Genomic DNA, 20,312 nt, shown 5'->3' on the forward strand with positions numbered 1-20,312 from the left:
CGAGAGGTCAGTAGGGCCAGAGTGTAGATGTGGCTGGAGAATAGCAGGGTGTCCCAAATGCTGAGCCAAAGATCTAGGGCTTTCTCTTAGAGGGGAACACAGAGTTGTTGAAAGTTTTGAGCAACCGGATCCCACCACCACATTTGTGGGGTTTTTATTTTTAATTTTATTTATTTATTTGATTGAGAGATCACAAGTAGGCAGAGAGGCAGGCAGAGAAAGAGGAGGAAGCAGGTTCCCTGCTGAGCAGAGAGGCCGATGAAGGGCTCAATCCCAGGACCCCGAGATCATGACCTGAGCCAAAGGCAGAGGCTTTAACCCACTGAGCCACCCAGGTGCCCCCACATTTGTGTTTTGCTAAGATGAGATGGGTCAAGACTAAAAGCCAGGTGGACAATAAGAGGTTATTAGGCCTAGCAATAGGTCACTTGTCTCTTCACAAAGATTTAATGGGGAAGGAATCTGAATATAATCGTCTCTATTAATGCTACTGAATTTTACAACCAAATAACCCTTAGTGTCCAAGAACCATTCCTCTGGGAGCACAGCCGAGAGTCCCCTCAGCCAGACCTTGAGGCCTTTCTTACTCTACCCACACCTTCCTTCACTCGATCCCCCAAGAAAATTCCTGTACTGGCACCTGTTTCCAGGGGTTCCCAGGCCCTTTCACACATCAGCAGCAGCACGCTGGCACAGAGAGCAAACGGCCCCTACCGTCACCTCTCGGACAGAAGCGGCAGCAGCTCCGCTCCCACCGGCTTGAGTCCCCACAGGCCTTCCCCTAAGGAAGAGGAACTGTCACTCTGGGCCTCGGTCTAACTCCAGGGCCCAAGACACGGGCCGTTGAACTAAAACCAAAGAAGGTGTGAACCAGTGAGTAAGCAGCGAGGGGCCAACCCAGGAGAAGCGGGGCTGGTGGGGGAGGCCTTCTCTTCCCCACAAGCAGCAGGGCCCAGGCTGGGATCCGCATCAGGCTCTTTCTCTGGGTTGGCAGCTTGGGGGATTACTTCAATGTCCAAGACACTCAGTAATCATATTCCAGAGGCAAAAGGAACTAGCTAGGGGCCAGTTTATTCATTCACTCAGCATGGTATCTGGCAGTTTTTCAATGACTGTTGAATCTCCAGAGGAATATAGTGTGGGTTTTCTATTCCTGCGAGCTGAGAGCTACTGATAACCACCTCTGTGTAATGGAGAGCTCACTGAACAGACCAGGGTCCAAGTCCTGGGTTTTCCAGGTGATCCCACTTGTAACCTGCAGCAACAGCACGGCCCCAGGAACTTGTAAGGAAAGCAAAATTTTGGTCTGCACCCAGACCTAGTGAACCAGAAACACAACACTCGGCTTCAACAAGTCACTGTCACATGCTTTGAAAAAGTGCACGCTTAAGTTGTGGAACCATGAAGGGAAAGATCTTTCTGTGTGGTGAATCTGGGCCCCCCACACACACACCCCACGGCCGCCAGGAAGGAGGGAAAAGGGGCTCTTTGCTCTCCAGAGATCTTCAGTTCCCACCACCCCAACCCCCACCCCACCCCAGCCGGACCCCTGACCCTTTTCTCTCCTTCCCTCAACTTCAATTTCTTCCTGGAACCCTCGGGCTTCCTGGTTCCCAAACTGGGGTTTCCTCGCGGACCTGACTTTAGATCTCTCTTCCCCACACCCACCCCAACCCCTCCAACCCCGAACATCTCAGACCCCTAAAGAGTCCCCAGTCCCCAACCCCCTCCGCCTTCAGTCCCGACAGCCCCTGCCCTCCCTGCCTCCTTCCAGGCCTGCAGGACCCCCGCAACCCCCGCAACCCCCCGCCCCCGCCCCAGCCCAGCGGGCGGCTCAGGCCTCCTCGCCATCAGCCCCCACGAGCAGCAGCGGCTGAGCGTTTTTGCCCTTGTCGTGCCAGCACACGTCGAAGAAGGGGTACACGGGCCCGGGCAGGCGCTCGTGGAAGGCAAAGAGCAGCTCGAGGGCGTCGGCGTCGCTGGCATCGTAAAAGGAGAGGACTCCGTCGGCAAAGCTCAGGTAGATCCCGACTCGCGACGGCCGCCTCTCCGCAGGGCGCAGGGCGCGCGGCTCTTTGGCCTCGACGTGCGCCTCCAGGATCTTGCCGTCCCGCAGCCCGATCAGCCAGAGGCCTTGCGAGGGCACCGCGTGCAGCCGGCCGCGGCGGCTGGCCTGGGCCGCGATCACGCCGAGGGCCCAGCGCGGCTTGTCGCCCACCTCCACCTCCCAGTAGTGCTCGCCGTCGGACAGCAGCTGGCGCGCCACCACCGCCACGGCCTTGTCGAACTGGCACGGGTCCTCCCCGGCCGGCGGCGCCTTCTGATCCGAACACTCCACGCGGCGGCCCGAGGGAGACAGCACCAGACTCGGGTGGGCGGTGCTCGGGTCAAAGGTCAGGTCCTTGGTCACTGCGGAGGGGAGGGAGGCGAGGTCGGGCCCCTGCGAGTCTGCCTACCGCCAGCTCCGCCCAATCAGTTAGGGGCCAGCGGGTCCGCCCTGGTCCCCCAGCATCTCTGAGAGGTGAGCCCCTCTCTGCTTCCTGCGCTGGGCCAAAGACTGGATGTCTCTGAGCTTCAGCTGGCTCTGCTGAAAACGAGGCCGTAACTGCCCCCTTCCAAGGTAGGGAGGACCCCGTGGCCACAGGGCATGTAAGTCTGTAGCTAAAGCCCAGGTCACAAAGCAGGAGACAGGAAGCCTGGTCCTAGGCCAGCCCCCACCTCGCCCGGCTGTATGACTGCAGTCAAGTCTTTTTTTTTTTTTTTCTTTTTTTTTTAATTTTATTTTATCTTCTCAGTGCTCCACAATTCATTGTTTATGCCCCACACCCAGTCCCTCAAGTCTTGAGCCAGTCTCTGGGCCTTACTCTTGCCTTGCATAAAACAGAATCCCCGCCCCGCCCCGCCGCAGGGCAGTCAGGACTATACCAGCCCTGTGCACGTGTCCTGCAGTTCTGTAGCTAATGCCACTTCACTGTGACCTAGCTCTCAGGGAGAGAAGGCAGAGCCCGTGGGGCCTCCAGCCACAGGCCACCAGAGTCACTCTCTGGCTTAGGCCCGTCCCCAGGGCACCGGCTCTGCACATCCTCAGCCTCCAGCTGGCAGCCATCCAGTGGCGGCAGGAACTGACCCAGGATCACACAGGGCTCAACCCCCAGGCCCCAGCCTCCCTTGCTTGCCAACGGCAGCAGCAGCTTCCCAGCAAGCAGAGTCTGCCCCACGTCAGTCACCCACCCATGAACCCCATGCCTCAAAGGTCCTTCTCTGAGCTCAGGTTACAAGGTGCAGAGCAAACACAGAGGTAAAGGAGCAATGGGCACCTTCTTCGATGACCTCCCAGCTGGGACTGAGAGGTCTCTCTTGTGTAGTCAGGACCTCCCCTCACCCACACAGCAACAAACACAAACCCGGAGACAGCCCCTCCCCCGTACCTGGCATCAGCGCCCGGAACATCTTCCTCCACACCTGGAATTTGAAGTCATCTGAGATGACAGGCAACTGGATATCCAGCCGGGCAGGCGGTGGTGATTCTGCCAGGATCTTCTGTAGCCTGGGGGCGGGGACGTGGGGGCAGGTGTGTGTGTGGAAGGACTTCCTGGAGGAGGCATGGGGCAGGGGCAGGGCACAAGGTGTTACCCCAAAGAGAGGAGGACTGGGCTGTGGTGGAGGTCCAGGATCTCTGGTGTGTCACTCCTGGCTTAAACCTCTGTCAGAGTTTCCCTTTGGAAGGATGAGAAAGTTCTAGAGGGAGATGGTGGACGCCACTGAACTTAAAACTACATGCCAGAAAATGGTTGAGGCGGCAAACTTTACATGGTGTATATTCTACCACAATTTTTTACTTACTTACTTATCTCTACACCCAGTGTGGGGCTCAAAAGTCACGACCCCAAGATCAAGAGTCACAGATTCCACCAACTGAGCCAGCCAGGAGCCCCCACCAAAAAGAAGAAGAAGAAGAACCTTCTGTTGGGATAAGGGCCAGGCTCCCGAGGACTCCGGCTTGGCTCCGCCTCCCTCCCTCTTTCCAGCCTCGGCTCTTGCCCTGCGCATGTCTGCTGCGTCTCCCCGAGCTCTTCACCTCACCAACTCGCATCACTCCCCCAGGGCCCCATGCAGAGGTGCCCTGCTCTGCGAAGCCTACCCCAGCCACCCGCTTCCCGATACGGCAGCACCGAGCACCTACTACGCCTGTGTCCCCGCCCATGTCCATCCCCAGCACCTGTCTGGGAGGTCCCTGAGGAGAAGGACCAGGTCAGGGTCAGGGTCATTTCTGTGCTCAGCACAAAGGCAGGCCGACGGAGGGGGCGGAATGGGGCGTACAGGTTTGCTGCGATTCGAGGGTGAGGCAGCAAGTGTGAAGACCAGGGCAAGTTGGGAAAAGGGGCCAAGTTGATCTCACCTGCTGGTCACCAGACAGTATTTCTGGAAAGAGAGATAAAGAGATGGAGGTGAGGCTGGCAGGGGAGACACTGGGGACTTCTGAGGATGGACGGACCACCAGGAATGCTAAGTGGGGGGTCAGGAAGAATCAGAAAGAGCCAAAAGGAACCCAGAATTTAAGGCCAACCCTAGCCCTTTACCTCTGTGTGAACTGAAAAACATACTCCCTTTCCTCAAGAGAACAAACAATTCCACCAGGTAGATGATTGTCCAAATAAACACACAAACCTCTAACGTCTGTGATAGGAATGATGACCACTTAGATTCAGTGTCCTTGTGCAGTGTGCAACCTAAACAACCATAACAGCAGCCCGTCCCTCTCCGAAGTGTGACCCGGCCTTGTCCCTGCCCCGCTCTGGACCTCAAAGTCCATGTCGGACAATAGGATGAGGTCTCGAGGCACGGAACCCGGGCTGAGAAGCAGAGAGCGAAGGTCACCCAGTGCTCACCATGAGGAACTCCGTCTGTGGCTTGTCAGCCACCTCCTCCAGGACTTTCTCCATCTGCCGCAGCTGCTCCAGGTAAGAGTTCAGGCTGCCCAGCTCTCGTCTCAAGGCGACCCCCGCCTCACTCCGCACACGCTCTGCCTCCCGATCCAAGGAGCCCTCCAGCGCCGCCAGGAACACCCGCATCTTGCCCAGCTGATCCCCGACCGCCCCCCGGAACTGACGCACCGTCTCCTGCGGGAGCAGACAGGCAAGAGCACTAGGCTGGGAGCTCCTGCCCGACCCTAGGACCCAGGCCCTGCCGTGCTGAGCCGCTCACCTCCACCTCCAGCAGCTGGTGCTCCAGCACGGCCGCGCTCTTCTCCTTGCGCATACACGCCTCCTGCAGCTGCAGCTTCTGCTGGGGCAGCTGCGTCTGAGGGGCAGAGCAGCCAATGACAGGGCTGCCCCCGGCCCCACCCGCCCCGCCCCAGGCCCGCCATCTCTGGCTTGGCCTGAACACCGGCCCTCCCCCAGTCGGGTGGGCATCTCCCCACTCCGCAGACTCGTGGGCAGACGTCTGGGCCCTCAGCGGCACTGCTCCCGATGGCAAGAACGCGCTGCCCTCCCACTATTTCAGGAGGTCCTCCCTGGCCACCCATCCCTCATCCCTCTCCGGGCACGGTTAGCACCCTTAGCACACGTCTTTGTGAGGGCGACAAATGCAAACGCGGCTTGGTGTCCTCCAACAGAGGGGTACAGCGCTGACCCAGAAGGCCTCTTGGGCTCAGTGTGGGGTGTATGAGGAAGAAATGCAACCTCCTCCTCTCCTGGGGCTTTACCCCATCCTTAAAAGCAGAACAACAGCAAAACACCCCAATCAGCCTTCCTGCCTACCCAAGGGCTCTGGGGGCAAGGAAATTGAATGAAAGTGTCTGCTGTGTTGGGGCAGCTGGCTCTTTCAGCCGGTAGAGCACGGGACCCTCGATCTCCTGGTGGTGAGCTCCGGTCCCACCTTGGGGGTAAATCTTACTTTAAAAAAATATATATGGGGTGCTGGATGGCTCGGTGGGTTAAGCCTCTGCCTTTGGCTCAGGTCATGATCCCAGGGTCCTGGGATCGAGTCCTGTGTCTGGCTCTCTGCTCAGCGGGGAGCCTGCTTCTCCCTCTCTCTCTCTGCCTGCCTCTCTGCCTAGTTGTTCTCTCTCTCTCTGTCAAATAAATAAAATCTTTAAAAATATGCATATAGATATAAATAGATAGATAATCTCTGCTGTGTCTACCAAACACATTTGTGGGGGTACCCTACCGTAGGCCTGCCAGTTCGTGAGTCCGGAAATGCAGGTGTAGGGAAACTAAGAGCTCCTGCCAAAGTCACTCTTTGTGGGAAAACTGCAAGGCCCTGGAATCAGACGGTCCCAGGCCCACCTCCATGGCTCCCAACCTCAGTTTCATCTTTCTAGAATGGAAGCATCTTCCTCCCCTCACCCATAGCTGTGACAGACCCGTGGCCTCCTCCCTACTCCCCCTAAGGGAAACAGAGAGACCCTCTAGGCTCTGCCTGCAGATGGGTCCCAGTTTTAGCAGGTGCCTCAGGATTAGCCCAGCCTGTCGCAGGACAGGGCGGACCTGGTGGCTCTCGGCATGGAGCCCTCAGAGGTTCAGTAGCAACAGGGCTAAGCCATGAGGAAGAAGCATGACGTCATCCTGGCTGCACAGGGAAAACTTGACCACTGATGACCTCAAGAAGTTCAAACGGAAGCTGGGGGTGGAATCGCTGTGCCAAGGCTTTCAGAAAGTCCTGCAGGGGCCACTCCGGCAGCTAGAGTCCCCACAAGCTGGTTGCCCTCTGCGGTGAGCACTATGGCTCCAGCTCTGTAGGGATCCGAGCCCAAGGCAGCCATGCTGTGCGACCTTGGCACTCAGGAGGATGCAGCTCAGTTTCGGGGTGTCGCATCAGCCCCCCGTTCCCGGCACATCCCATTCGACTACTCTTGAGTCCTGGTACATGGTCTCTGGACCCAAGCCCTCTTCGTGGTCAAGGACCGAGGCATCCAGCCCAGCCCCAGCCTTCCTGTCTCCCTCCTCCATCAGACCCTTCTTGGGCCCCTTCTTCCGAATTCCTGCCAGCCCTCCCCTGTGTCTTAGGGCTGGGGCTGATTCGGATCCTGGCAGAATGTATCCCACCTCTCTGCCCCCTCAGGACTCCTGGGTCACCTGGTGCTCTGTTCCATGTCAGGGACTCTATTCCCTCTTCACAGATCTCTCTCTTGGGCCCAGGCTGGGAGTCCTGGGGTTACCAGCAAAGGTGAGTCTGGGTTGGAAAGGCCCCTGGAAAGAGGAAGCTTCTGCACTGGTCTAAGAGCCACCAATCGGCACTGGGCAGGACTGGGCAAGGCAGAAGGGGGCCAGAATGTTGGGCTGCGTCCCTGGGAGAGTCTGGGGGCCTCGAATACCCGCCTAAAGACAGTGGTCTACCCTCTTTAGAAGTCTGGGGGCGAAGCAGAAGCGCAGTACGCTGATGTTTGTGGCTAAAGATAACCCGCAGAAGCCCCCCACTCATCATTCCTGAGAAGCCAATGACGGCTTCACTGCGGGGTTAAGGACCGTTCCCTGCCTCCAGAACCCCCTGCCCCTCTCCCGCACCCGTCGTTTCTTGTTCCCAGCCCCACCAACGCTTCATGGCAGACCTTCCTGGGCCTGTGTAGACACGTAGTCTCCCGTAGCTGCGTGCCTGTGACTTGCCACACGTCTGACACGAACGAGCCAGTGTGTGTGCGCGCGTCTCTATTCACTATTCTGCGGGGATCTTTTCTGGGCACCCGTGGGAATCGCAAACCTTGGGCAGAGCACAGCTGTGGGCTGGCTCTGTTAGCCAGCGTTCAAGACTTCCAGCTCCATCCGGAAAAACAGGTGGATTTGGGTCTCGGAGCCAACCTGGGCCTGCGCCCAGAGGAGCGTCCCCAGGCCTGCCTTGCCCTCCCGGCCGGATGCGCTGAGCCCTGGGCCCGCACGCGTTCAGCAGCAGGAGCAGAACGTGGGCTCAGCGAAGCCGCTCGGTGGCCTCCACCCACACCGCCCCCGGCCGCGCCCCTGCCGTTCCCGGTTCCCCGCCGACACCCGCGGAAGGGCCGCGACTCGCCGGCCCAGACGCCGGTTCCCCTCCCGGCTCAGCCCGCTCCGCTGTGCGGCGGCCCCCGCTCAGCCCCGGAAACCTAGGCCGGGGGTTCCCTGAGCGCCCCTCCAGGGTCTCGTCCCCGCCAGGCCCCCCCGCTTCGGGGCTCGTCCGCCCCGATTCCCCAGCGGCCTCGCCCAGCCCGCGTCCCGCACAGCCGCGGGGGCCCCTGGCCCCGGAGCGCGGACTCCAGGTCCCTGCGGGAACGTGCGGGGCCCCGCGCCGCCGACCGTCCGCTCCCGCCCGGGCTCCCCCGCCTCGGCGGGCCGCGCTCGACTCCCGCACCTTGAGGCGCGCGTGGGCCTCGGCGGCGGGCAGCAGGCGGTGGCCGCGGTGCGACCCGAGCGAGGCGCACACGCCGCACACGAGCGCGCGGTCCTGCTCGCAGTAGACGCTCAGCGGGTCGAGGTGCTCCTCGCAGTGGCCCTGCGGCACCTGCGCCAGCCCCTCCACCAGGCGCGCCAGCTGCAGGTTGGTGCGGAGCGCGTGCGGCCGCGTGAGCGCCTGGCAGCACGGGCAGGGCACCGAGCCGTCCGCCGCCGGCTCGCCCGCCACGCGGCTCAGGCAGGCGCGGCAGAAGCTGTGGCCGCACTCGGCCGTCACCGGCGCGTCGAACAGCTGCAGGCACAGCGGGCAGGACAGCTCCTGGTGCAGCAGGCCGGGCGCCGCCGACATGACGGTCCTGGGCAGAGGAGGGGTCGGTCAGGGAGGCTCCGCGGAGCGCCCCGCGCTGCGCCCAGCCCCAGCCCCAGACGGGAAGGGCCCCCAGCCTATAACGACCGCATTTCTCGTGCAGAAAAGGACTCTGGTTCTGGCCAACGCGGGGGGGGGGGGGAGGGGCACTCGGTTTCGATCCCAAAAGCAGTCTCAGCTGCACTTCTCAGCCCCAGCCCCCAAAACAGCCACGAACAGGGACCTTGTCTCAAGCCCTAAACAGTTCCTAAACAGGATCCAGGTTGCAGTCTTTCCCTTGTCTTAGCCCCAGCCTCAGCCCCTGCCCCAGATTCCCCAGAGCCACCACCCCTCCCCTTCTACCTCTCCAGGATCCCCAGGCCTCCCCTCCCCCCATATATCCAGGCCCACAGGACCCGCAGGACTCACAGGTCTGGTTGGAGATCTTGGGCAAAAAGAGACTCCCGGGAGGCCCACTCAAGGTCAGGCCCAAACTTAGCCGGGTCAGAGCTGTGTCTGAAAACAGGCAAAGGGCAAACAGCAAGCACAGAGCACAGACCGGGGCTCACCGGTGCGGCTAGCAGTGGACCCCACCGCTGAGGGCACGGAGTGAATCGCAGACAGACCCTCCCAGACTGTCTTGGCCCCAGGACTATATTTAGTCGTCCTGCCCACCCCTTTCCATCACTTCTGGAAAGCGTTCTAAAAGTGAGGACTGAGTGGTCAGCGGACAAGCATCACATGTCAAGGCCACCTGTCCTGGCCCATCCACTGGCCCCTCCCTGGCTCAGCCTGGAGCCAGAAATTACAACAGCAGGGAGTCACAGAAAAGAGAGAAACTAGGTTGGGAGGAGTGTCTCCCTTCTCCCCCAACCCCCCCCATCCGCACCACCCCCCCTTGCCTGTGGCCCATCCCCAGTTTGTCACCCACTTACTCACTCCCCAAGTTTCTGACTCTCCAAGATCACACTGACCCTCCTTAGCTCCACCAGCAGGAGAACAGGACCTGCTCACTCCAGCCTTGGCCTTTGGGCTTGCGGGCCCCTCGGCCTGGAACACTCTCAGACATGGTTGCCACCCTCCTGTCCCTCAGATCTTTACCCATGTCCCCTCTTCAGTGAGGCTTTTCCCAGCTCCCTGATTCTAAATCTCACATCTCCCTTCCCCTGCCCTATTTTTCCCTATAACATTTATTACCATCAGACAAGCAATATTTTACTTGGGTTTTTTTGACTGATTCCTCCTACCAGAACATAAATTTTATACACTGCTTGTCTCCAATTTAGAATAAAGCATGTGCACACTACAGGAGCTCAGGAAGTACTCAGTGAATGAATAAACACACAAGGTCACTGAGTGCTCTTCTGGCCTCTCAGCCACACTTTCGGCTTTTCCTGGATTTGTCCGTTTCTCCCTCCCTCAACCACATGCTGCCTGTCTTAATCTGAGTTTCTGCTTATCTTTCAGAAACATGAGGACTTTGGACTCTCTTTTTACCTCTCTCTTGGGTTTTTAATCTCCATTCTTATTAATTTTATCCCAAATGAGCACATGAGGTGCTCTGGATCAGAGACAAGCATACTAAATCTCTCCCAGGAAATAGTAAATGTCTGGCTCTCTGTGCCCTAGGATGATGGATAAGAGCCAAGTTAACTGGCCCATGACAGCAGCCAGGTACCGTGCAAAGCATCTACAAGGAAGAATTCCTTTCCCTGATTATTGAGGAGAAGAAATCAATTGCCCCTATCCCCTGCTTAAAGATCTTTTTCTTTTTTTTTTTTATTTTATTTATTTATTTGACAGACAGGGATCACAAGTAGGCAGAGAGGCAGGCAGAGAGAGAAGGGGAAGCAGGCTCCCCACAGAGCACAGAGCCCGATGTGGGGCTCCATCCCAGGACCCTGAGATCATGACCTGAGCCGAAGGCAGAGGCCTAACCCACTGAGCCACCCCGGTGCCCCCTTAAAGATCTTCTTCCTCCAACTCTTTGGCAAGTAAATACATCTCCCCAGGAGCCAGATAACTCCCTACACGTCTCAGCTCAAGTCTTTGGTTTTACTGTTTTTATTCTGTTTTTGTTTTTTTTTTTTTTTAATTTCACAAAGATATTTTATTTAACCCAATGTATCCAAAATATTATCATTTGACATGTAACTAATATTAAAATTACTAATATGGGGCACTCGTCTGGCTCAGTTGGTAGACCACGCAACCCTTGATCTCGGGGTCATGAATTTAAGCTCCATGTCAGGCATAGAGCTTACTAGAAAAAAATACTAACAAAATATTTCACAGTCTTTCTTTCATACTTAGTCTTTGATATCAGGTGTGTATATTACATTGGGGGCACATCTCATTTCCGACTGGCCTCATTTCAGGTGCTCAAGAGCCATGTGTTGATAGCAGCTATCAATGGAAGAGCACAGCTCTATAATCTTCATGATCTTATAGTAGATTAATTTTAAGATTATCTTATTAAGCCTTGCTGATTTTTTTTAAAGACCTTATTTATTCATTTGACAGACAGAGATCACAAGTAGGCAGAGAGGCAGGCAAAGGAGGTGGGGGGAGCAGGCTCCCTGCTGAGCAGAGAGCCGGATGTGGGGCTCGATCCCAGGACCCTGGGATCATGACCTGAGTGGAAGGCAGAGGCATTAACCCACTGAGCCACCCAGGTGCCCCAGCCTTGTTGATTAAATATAGATTTGCTCGCTCATGCTTGATCAAAATCCTAGAAACATGTGAGCATTCTTGTATTTATAGACAAAAGTTTTATTTATGAACCGAACCTCCCATGTGTTGTTGTTGTTGTTGTTGTTTTTCTGGTAACTTCTCCTACCCTCCCTCCCAACCCGTGCTTTTTTTCTACCTTTTATTTATTTATTTATTTTGGTTAGCATATAATGTGTTACTTGTTTCGGGCGTACAGGTCTGTGAAGCATCAGGGCTCACCACAACACATGCCCTCTACATGTGCATCACCCAGCCACCCCCTCTCTCCCGCCCCCTCCCATTCCTTTTAATAATTTGTTAAATCCCAAAGCAGTGTCTAGATAAACGATAACTTGCATCCCAAAAGCATGAGTAAGACCTAATTACGACAAGTCTTCAGACTTGTCTCCAAGTTCTGCAGTTCATTTTTCTTCTTCTTCTTCTTTTTTTTTTTAAAGATTTTATTTATTTATTTGACAGAGAGAGAGAGAGATCACAAGTAGGCAGAGAGGCAGTGGGAAGCAGGCTCCCCGCTGAGCAGAGAGCCCGATGCGGGGCTCGATCCCAGGACCCTGAGATCATGACCAACCTGAAGGCAGCGGCTCAACTCACTGAGCCACCCAGGTGCCCCTCATATCTTATTAAACGTTTGAAGCTCTTGCATGTTGCATGCTGGCCCACTTAGGAAGCTTCCCCAGGCTTCCTGGCACCTTTGGGCTTAACCTAGGAACCTTGTACACGTTATCATGATTTAGGCCTCTCAGGAAGAGATAAGTCTTATTATTCTTTTGGATCAGAGCCACTGGCTACACAAATGACTAAAGTATTGAAAAGTCTCGGGAAGCTCCTAGGACTTTTTACCAGAACACTGAGCAGCCCAGGGAGGTTTGATTTCCCTGAACAGGAGTGGGTGGGGATGACAGCATATCTGGAGGCAGTCTCTGAAACCACAAGCTACCTCACTTCCACTCAGAAAGTCCATGTGCTGAATGTTGATCTCACCTGGAGTTTCCATCACTGCCAGGCTGAGGCTGAAGGCTTTGAGCAAAAGGAGTGGGTGCCCAGGACAAGGGGGTGACAGTCAACTCAATCTCTCCCTGCGCATGGGCCAGATCTGACCTCTGACCCATGGGAGGGACACTGGTTGTCCACAGCAGGGAACATATCGAGAAGGAAGTAAGGACTTGGGTTGCTAACCCTAGGATGGAGCTCTCTGAAGTCCCCGCAGCCAGGGCTCAGAGGGGTCAGATTTTGGCTTGTCCTAAGGGAGAGCTTCCCAATGGCTAAAGTCATAAATGCCATGGGAGGTGAGAGCTCCTTGTATTGGGTAAATGTAGGAAGAAGGCAGAAATCCTCTAATCAGGGCCAGAGTAAAAGCAGGTCCTGAATGCTCATGTCACAAATTCATGTTGCATACACTCAGGAAGGTCACCTATCTCTCTGGACTCCAATTTCTGGAGCTACAACGTGAGGATAAGTAGGAAAATAATACCATCCCTGTAGGGTTGCTATGAGGATTAAACCAGATATTATATTAAACAAACACCAGAGGCAGTATGCTGACACCTGGGGCTTAGGGGGCAGTGACTGCCACCACTAGGCTCAAATCTTGACTCTGCTCTTTCCTCGTGTGACTTTGGGCAAGTCACTTAACCTGATTTTCTCAATTGTAAAATGGGAATCATGTAAGGATTTTTATTAAGGCTCTTAGATTGGGGGGGGCGGGGTGCCTGGGTGGCTCAGTCCTTAAGCATCTGCCTTCAGCTCAGGTCATGATCCCAGGGTCCTGAGATCAAGCCCCACACTGGGCAGGGGGCTGGGGGGGTCCTTGCTCATCAGGGAGCCTGCTTCTCCCTCTCCATCTGCCTTCCGCTCTCCCTACTTGTGCGTGCTCTCACTCTCTCTCTCTCTCTCTCTCTGTCAAATAAATAAATAAATTTTTTTTTTTTAAAAAAAGACCCTTGGATTGGGGCACCTGAGTGGGTCAGTTAGTTGAGCATCCAGCTCTTGATTTCGGCTCAGATCATGATCTCGGGGTCATGAAGCGAAGCCCGACATCAGCCTGTGCACTCAGCAGGGAGTCTGCTGAAGATTCTCTCTCTTCTCCTGTCGTCCTGCTCCGCTCCCCCAGCTCACTCATGCACTGACTCTCAAATAAATCTTAAAAAAAATTCTTGGATTGTTATGAAGATTCAGCAAACTAATTCAAACAAAACTCTTATAACAATGCCAAGCCCATAGGAAATGTTCAATAAATGTTGGCTATTGAGAGTACTACAATTATTATTACTAAGTATTCCAAGGAATCCTCCATATAACTCTATAAGGTAAATAACATCATCCCTACTTCAGAGACTGGAAAACCAAGGCTCAGAAACTTTAACAAGTTTAACAAGTGACAGAATCACCACCTGTTCCAACCATTTCACCATTCTTAATTCATTTACAACCTCATAAACTCATTTATAACCTTGTAACCACCCAGCATTGATTCTGTTTTACAGGAGGCCATGAGGGACGAGATTAAGTGGCCTGACCAATGTTCTGGAAATCTGTGGTCTTGGCTGCAGAAGAAGCAATCTGGTTCCAATGATCAAGGGTTTCTTTGGTTAGGTGGCGAGGAGCACACCCAAGAGACATCTTACCACCAGCAACAGCTCTGGCTCCAGTCCAGGGGCAAGGGTAGGCCTGAAGTAAAACTTGAAAGTTCTTTTCTTGCCAGGGATCAAAGTTCAGAGCTCTGGGCACTCCCCCCAAGAAAGGGAGGTTTTGAGGGGAAGAGATTATCATGGCTTCCCTGGGCCTTCCCGGAAAGTCCATACCTCTTGACCTCCACCTCCCCAGATGAAAATCACCCTGGCAGTGTCCAGGAACAAGTAGGCTCTGCCTCTACCTCCCTGATTTTGGCCAAGTCACTGCCCTTCTCAGGGTCCTGATTCCCTACAGGCTGATGAGGTGAGCACATTCACATTACAGAACACAGACCCAGCAAGGGGCTGTGACCTCCCTAAGTCACAGCTAAGAGGATCTGGGAATCAAATCTAAGTGGAGCTGATACCAGTCAGCAACTTCCTTTCCCACTATTCAACCATCTTCTGAACGTAAATTCTAGAGCTTTCTGCAAAGAGGAGGAAGTTAATGTTATCATTACTACTATCGTAATACCTACCCTCCTAAGATGTTTGTGGACAGTCTGGAGGAGGCATAAATCTCCATATACATAATCTCTCCAAGCCGTTTGTCGATTTTCAAGGAGGTAAGGATGGTGGTTGGAATTTGGGCCTAGGGATCAGATGGTTCAATCTGTTTCCTCACTTACTACCATTGTTGGCTTTGAGAGTAATTTCTGAAAACCTCAGTTTTCTCCTCTGTAAGGTGGGATAATTAACACTCCTCACGGGGATGTCAGGAGGTTTAAATAAGATTATGCATGTTGGGTGGCTCAGTGAGTTGAGCCTCTGCCTTCGGCTCGGGTCGTGATCCCAGGGTCCTGGGATCGAGCCCCGCATCGGGCTCTCTGCTTGGCGGGAAGCCTGCTTCCTCCTCTCTCTCTGCCTGCCTCTCTGCCTACTTGTGATCTCTGTCTGTGAAATAAATAAAATCTTTTTTAAAAAAAATTATGCATGTTATGTTATGTTATGCACATGTCTAGAACATGTAAATTCTAAAGAATGGAAATTTTTATTACTACTATTACTGCATCTCACCAGCACTTACCACGTGGGTGAGCATCTAGTAGATTCTTAATACATGTATTTAGAATAAAATAGGGGTGCCTGGGTGGCTCAGTCCGTTAAGCCTCTGACTCCTGACTTCCGCTCAGGTCACGATCTCAGGATGGTGAGATGAAGCCCCATGTCAGGCTCCACATTGGGCATGGAGCCTGACTCCTGAAGAAGGTTGGGACAAGCAGTAACTCATCAAGCCAACCAGAAGGGAAAAGAGGGCAAGCAGAGGACAGCGGCCACTTATGGAGGGAAGTCCAGAGGCTAATAGGGTCAAAAGTATAGCTAAGGAAGTTGGCAAGGATCTTGAAGGCCAAGCCAAGGAGCTTGAACTTGGTTCTGAGGGCACTGGAGAGTCACAGGTTTCTGAGCAGAGAAGGAGGAAGATTGATGTGTGGGCTAGGAAGAGGTAGCCTGTCAGCCACAGCGTACAAAATGAACTAGAGATTCTAAAAGGATAAAGACCAGGGAAGAGGCACAATAATAACCATCCATAAGCCAAGGAACATTGGCTATTGGACCACAAGTGCCACCCGTGGTGAGGATGTTGGCACGCAACCTGCCCAGAGCACACGGGGCAACATGAGCAAGGATGGGGAGTGAGCCCTGCCGCCGCCGCCCTTGCTGGAAGCTCTTGAATACAACACGCTGCAGGCACCACGGCCTCATTCATTCCTTCATTTAACAAACCTTCACCGCGTACCTCCTACGTGTCACTCTCCTGATGTCGGGGATTCAGCAATGAACAAGACAGAGAAGGTCCCTGCTCTTACCAAGCTCACGTTTTGATGGGCGATGGATGTCCAATAAGTGAATAAATAAATGTGGAAGTCAGGAGCACATCCACAAAAGGAATGGTGATTGCTACAACCCAGCTGAACTGGAAAAATGGGCTCCCAATACCCACCTAGAAGGAGGGCCCAGATTCAAACTAGACACTGTACAGCTTCGAGCCCTGTCTTCTAGCTCCTGGCAGCGGCCTCTTCGAAAGTGTGTATGTAAACCGCACCCTCCAGTTCCTGGTATCCTCCCTTGAACCACAAGGTGCCTTCATTGTTGTTTGTTTAATTTAATTTTTTATTTTTTATAAACATATATTTTTATCCTCAGGGGTACAGGTCTGTGAATCGCCAGGTTTACACACGTCACAGCACTCACCAAAGCACATACCCTCCCTCGTTGTTGTTTTTTAATTTAAATTCTAGTGAGTTGATATATAGTTCAGTTTTGGTTTCAGGAGTACAGCTCAGCGATTCGTCACTTACATGGAACGCCCAGGGCTCATTATAACACATGCCCTCCCTAATACCCGTCTCTCTCCATCAACCCTCAGTTTGTTCTCTCTCATGAGCTGCTTCCCACAAGGTCCCTTCATTCATACTGATTGCACCATAGGCTTGTTCTAGATGCTGTGGATGCAACAATGATCTGGACGGGCACAATTTACAGACTGGCAGGGAAGACTGATGCCAAGCAAATCCACGCAGTTACAATCCAGTCACAATTGCTAGGAGAGCAGGGGCTATGAACTAGTCTGGAAGGAATTCTAAACCTGGTTGGCCAGAGGAAGTGACCGTTAACTGGAGACCTAAAGTCTCAAGAATTTAGCAGGCCAAGAGTAAGGGAAGAGATTGTCAGGTCAAGGGAACATGTTAAAAGGCTTGGACAGGGGCACCTGGGTAGCTCAGTAGGTTAAGCGTCTGCCTTCGGCTGGGGTCATAATCCCAGATCTTGGGACAGAGTCCCACATCAGTAGGGAGTCCACTTCTCCCGCTGCCTGTCTACCACTATGGTCTCTCTCTCTGAAGTAAAATCTTTAAAAAACAAAACCAAAAAAAGGCTTGGAGAAGCAAAGTAGTGTTGCACGTTTGAGGAACTGAGAGGCCAGTGTGGTTGAAACTCAGAGATGGGGGAGGGCAGGGTGTGGCACAAGACGAGGCTGCTGAGGTTCACCAGGGGCCAGACCAGCAGGGCCTTCCCACCATGTCAAAGGCAAGGTAAGGATTCTGGGCACAGCTTGGGCTCCAATGACTACTCTTGCCGCCTTCACTTGCTCTTCTACATCAAGCCCTCTGGGCCCAGAGTGCATCCAGAACTTTCCCTCCAGTCAAGAAGTTTCACAAGCGTCTCATCACCATTTCCCCAGAAATTCAGCTGCTGGGACCAAATCCTGGTTGTCCCAGGAAGTATCTAGCAAGGTTTCAGAAGCCACCAGGTACCCCACGTTATGCTGGAATACTAAGAATATTAAGTGGATAAGTGGGTGTTATGATACCATTTCACAGATAAGGAAACCGAGGCAGAGAAAGGACACAACTTGGGCGCCTGGCTGGCTCAGTTGGTTAAACAACTGCCTTCAGCTCAGGTCATGATCCCGGAGTCCCAGAATCGAATCGTACACCAGGCTCCCAGCTCCACAGAGAGTTTGCTTCTCCCTCCGACCACCCCCTCCACCTCTCATGCTCTCTCTAATGAATACACAAAATCTTAAAAAAAAAAAAAAAAAGTTGTGAAAGGTTTTGAGAGCGAGAGAGCGAGCGAGCGAGCGAGCATGCATGAGCAAGGGTAGGGGCAGAGGGAGAGGGGTAAGCAGATTCCTTGCTTATTTTGAGAGCGAGCGAGAGAGCGAGCGAGCGAGCGAGCGAGCATGCATGAGCAAGGGTAGGGGCAGAGGGAGAGGGGTAAGCAGATTCCTTGCTTATTTTGAGAGCGAGCGAGAGAGCGAGCGAGCGAGCGAGCGAGCATGCATGGGCAAGGGTAGGGGCAGAGGGAGAGGGGTAAGCAGATTCCTTGCTTATTTTGAGAGCGAGCGAGAGAGCGAGCGAGCGAGCGAGCATGCATGGGCAAGGGTAGGGGCAGAGGGAGAGGGGTAAGCAGATTCCTTGCTATTTTGAGAGAGAGCGAGCGAGAGAGCGAGCGAGCGAGCGAGCATGCATGGGCAAGGGTAGGGGCAGAGGGAGAGGGGTAAGCAGATTCCTTGCTTATTTTGAGAGCGAGCGAGAGAGCGAGCGAGCGAGCGAGCATGCATGGGCAAGGGTAGGGGCAGAGGGAGAGGGGTAAGCAGATTCCTTGCTTATCCCTTTTTGCTGGGAGCCCAGCCCAGAGTCCCGGGATCATGACCCGAGCTGAAGGCAGACCTTTAATCAACGGAGCCGCCCAGGTGCCCCCCTACCCTTTTTTTTACATCTCTTTTCTTCCCACTATGTGGAATTTGGTAAGCTACACGGTTCTGGCTGTTAGAATTTTATGATTCTAAGGTTCTTTGACTTGTGACAGTGGATGCTAAGGTTCAAGGAAATGTGGACATTATAGTGTTCTAGAACTTCAAGATTCTAACCTTGGCACTTGAATAAACCAGGCTCCCCAGGTCTGTGGTAATTACTGCAAGCCTGGAGATGCAGGCACTACCCTGGAAGTCCCTCTGTGGCATCTCCCTGGTCCCACCCTACACATCAGCTGCAGGATGCAATCTGGGCGCCCCCCGATGGCCAGGCTATGGAGTCTGGAGACCTTGGTGGGTGGGAACCAATGGGATCATCAGGGTTCCCTCTGCCACAGGGCACTGGGCTGGGGCAAAGGCAGGAATCGGGAGAAGGCGGGGAGTTCCAGGTCCCGCCCCAGAGCAGACTTCCTGATCTGCACACATCCCGGTGAGCGAGAGCAGCAGAGGACCCCAGCGCCATGGGGTGCACTCGCGACGCCATCCTGGACGCACTGGAGAACCTGACTGCAGACGAGTTCAAGAAATTCAAGCTGAAGCTACTTTCAGTGCCCCTTCGCGAAGGCTATGGGCGCATCCCACGGGGGACACTGATGTCCATGGACGCCATAGACCTCACAGACAAGCTCGTCTCTTCCTATCTGGAAGAGTACAGCACAGAGCTCACCGTGATCGTGCTGCGGGAGATGGGCATGCAGGAGACAGCAGAGCACCTGCAGATCAAGTGCACAGGTGAGCACGCCCCTACACACACTCTGCAGGGGCCACCTCCTATACCCCTCACTGCATCAGCCCCCCAACACTTGCCCCTCGGACTCTTTCACTTCCTGTTCCTCCTACCCTCTAAAATTACAAAAGCTTCTCCTGCTGGGAAGGGAGGTTTCCTGTGCTTGCCCTGTACTTAGCTTCCATACCAAGGGGCCCCTAACCCCAGAGAGACCAAAGCTACGGGATGACCGGAAGGCGACCACTTGACTCATTTCCTTATAGGCCCCGCTCCAGGGCCTGCTGGGATCCAGGATCACCAGACTGGAACCTCGCCAGGTGAGGCCTCCACTCCCAACCGCTCAGCCGCACCCCATCACGCCCCATCAGCCTGAAGCAAAGCAGCTGCGTCCCACAGCCAGGAGCAAGGGGAGCAAGATCGGGCCCAGCCTTCCTGCCCACCTCCACTCCTTCCTACCCACCTACACTCCGTGGGCCACACCGGTGGGCGGCAGGGGCCAGGCAGGGGGGCTGATCGGAGGGAAAGAGAAACCAAGTTCTGCTCGTCCCACTATCTGTAGTGTGGGTGGGCTGCCCACCTGGAGCCCCACCCCGTGAGTTAGAGCAACTTCTGAAGCAAGCAGTGCTGGAACACAGGCCTGCACCCACCCTGGGAACTGGCTCACAGCTCTCTGCTCTGCCCACAGCACCGCACTTCGTGGACCGGCACCGGGCCGCGCTCATCACCCGCGTCACCGACGTGGAAGGGGTGCTGGACGCCCTGTACGGGACGGTCCTGTCAGGCGGGCAGTATGAGGCCGTGCGGGCGGAGCCCACCAACACCATGAAGATGAGGAAGCTCCTCACCTTTGCTCCGGCCTGGGACAAGACGTGCAAAGACCTGCTCCTTCAGGCCCTGAGGAACACCCACCCCTACCTGGTGGCAGACCTGGAGAAAAGCTGAGGGGTCTCCCGCAGCAGCAGCCCCACCCAGAATCTGGGGCAGGTCCAGTGCATTCACCCAAACCTGACTTTTTTATATACAATATATGAAAAGCCAGCTTGTACTTGTGTGTTTTTCCTACTTGGAGCCTGGAAGCACAGGCAGAGCTAAGCTAGAGATGAACAGCGCAGAGGCCAAGCAAAGCTCTACTTTCACTGCCTGTTCCCAGGGCAGCCGGTTCCCCCCTTACCCTCACGGTCACCCCAGGCTGGCCCCTCTCATTTACCATCTGGCA

The 20,312-nt window shown here is 54.6% G+C and overlaps 2 protein-coding genes across 2 annotated transcripts; one reads left to right on the top strand and one right to left on the bottom strand.

Annotated features, from left to right (window-relative positions):
• Positions 1 to 1,036: 1,036 nt before the first annotated feature.
• Positions 1,037 to 9,528, bottom strand: TRIM72 (tripartite motif containing 72). The gene is made up of 7 exons (XM_045072549.1): positions 9,142 to 9,528; positions 8,326 to 8,722; positions 5,206 to 5,301; positions 4,890 to 5,120; positions 4,400 to 4,422; positions 3,429 to 3,547; positions 1,037 to 2,409 (listed from the first exon to the last, which is right to left on the bottom strand). Exons 2-7 carry the CDS (start codon positions 8,713 to 8,715, stop codon positions 1,835 to 1,837), a joined length of 1,434 nt encoding a protein of 477 aa, XP_044928484.1. The 5' UTR covers positions 8,716 to 8,722; positions 9,142 to 9,528; the 3' UTR covers positions 1,037 to 1,834.
• Positions 9,529 to 18,750: 9,222 nt separating this feature from the next.
• Positions 18,751 to 20,141, top strand: LOC101672794 (apoptosis-associated speck-like protein containing a CARD). Its single transcript, XM_004773813.3, has 3 exons — positions 18,751 to 19,101; positions 19,360 to 19,413; positions 19,782 to 20,141. The coding sequence occupies exons 1-3, from the start codon at positions 18,831 to 18,833 to the stop codon at positions 20,036 to 20,038; spliced, it is 582 nt and encodes a 193-aa protein (XP_004773870.1). The 5' UTR covers positions 18,751 to 18,830; the 3' UTR covers positions 20,039 to 20,141.
• Positions 20,142 to 20,312: the final 171 nt, after the last annotated feature.

This window comes from Mustela putorius, unplaced genomic scaffold (genome assembly GCF_011764305.1).
Source record: "Mustela putorius furo isolate JIRA1106 unplaced genomic scaffold, ASM1176430v1.1 tig00004039_pilon_pilon_pilon, whole genome shotgun sequence".
Lineage (NCBI taxonomy): Eukaryota > Metazoa > Chordata > Mammalia > Carnivora > Mustelidae > Mustela > Mustela putorius.